The sequence below is a fragment of the Egretta garzetta genome, unplaced genomic scaffold (genome assembly GCF_000687185.1).
Source record: "Egretta garzetta isolate BGI_Z169 unplaced genomic scaffold, ASM68718v1 scaffold884, whole genome shotgun sequence".
Classification (NCBI taxonomy): Eukaryota; Metazoa; Chordata; class Aves; order Pelecaniformes; family Ardeidae; genus Egretta; species Egretta garzetta.
Genome location: NW_009259330.1, coordinates 25,313 through 25,630, shown reverse-complemented (window position 1 = coordinate 25,630; position 318 = coordinate 25,313). Strand labels below are relative to the sequence as shown.

The following is a 318-nucleotide window of genomic DNA, read 5'->3' as shown; positions in this document are numbered from 1 at the left end:
TGACCCCAAGGCCGGGGGCGCCCCACCTTTCACAGGGGTCACCCCTGCGCCAGCCATGCCCTGCAGCCTGGCGTGACCCCCCCCGCCGCCCCCAGAGGCCAGGGTGCCCCCCCTTACCGTGTCCCCCGTGTCCCCAGGCCTTCGAGGAGCAGCACCTGGCTTCCCGCGACCCCATCCAGCAGTTCGGGGTCTGGTTCCAGGAGGCCGTGGGGTGCCCAGCCATCGGGGAGGCGAACGCCATGTGCTTGGCCACCTGCACCAGGTGAGGCCGGGGCAGGGGGGGACACGGCGGGGGTCCCCTGGCTGCGGCGGGGGGGG

General features: G+C 74.8%; 1 protein-coding gene across 1 annotated transcript in view; it reads left to right on the top strand.

Moving 5' to 3' along the window:
- Positions 1-318, top strand: part of PNPO (pyridoxamine 5'-phosphate oxidase) — a 3,889-nt gene that overhangs the window by 1,586 nt on the left and 1,985 nt on the right. Inside the window, exon 2 of the mRNA XM_035892357.1 lies at positions 96-262. Coding sequence (XP_035748250.1) covers positions 96-262 — 167 coding nt within the window. The remainder of the gene's footprint in view (positions 1-95; positions 263-318) is intronic.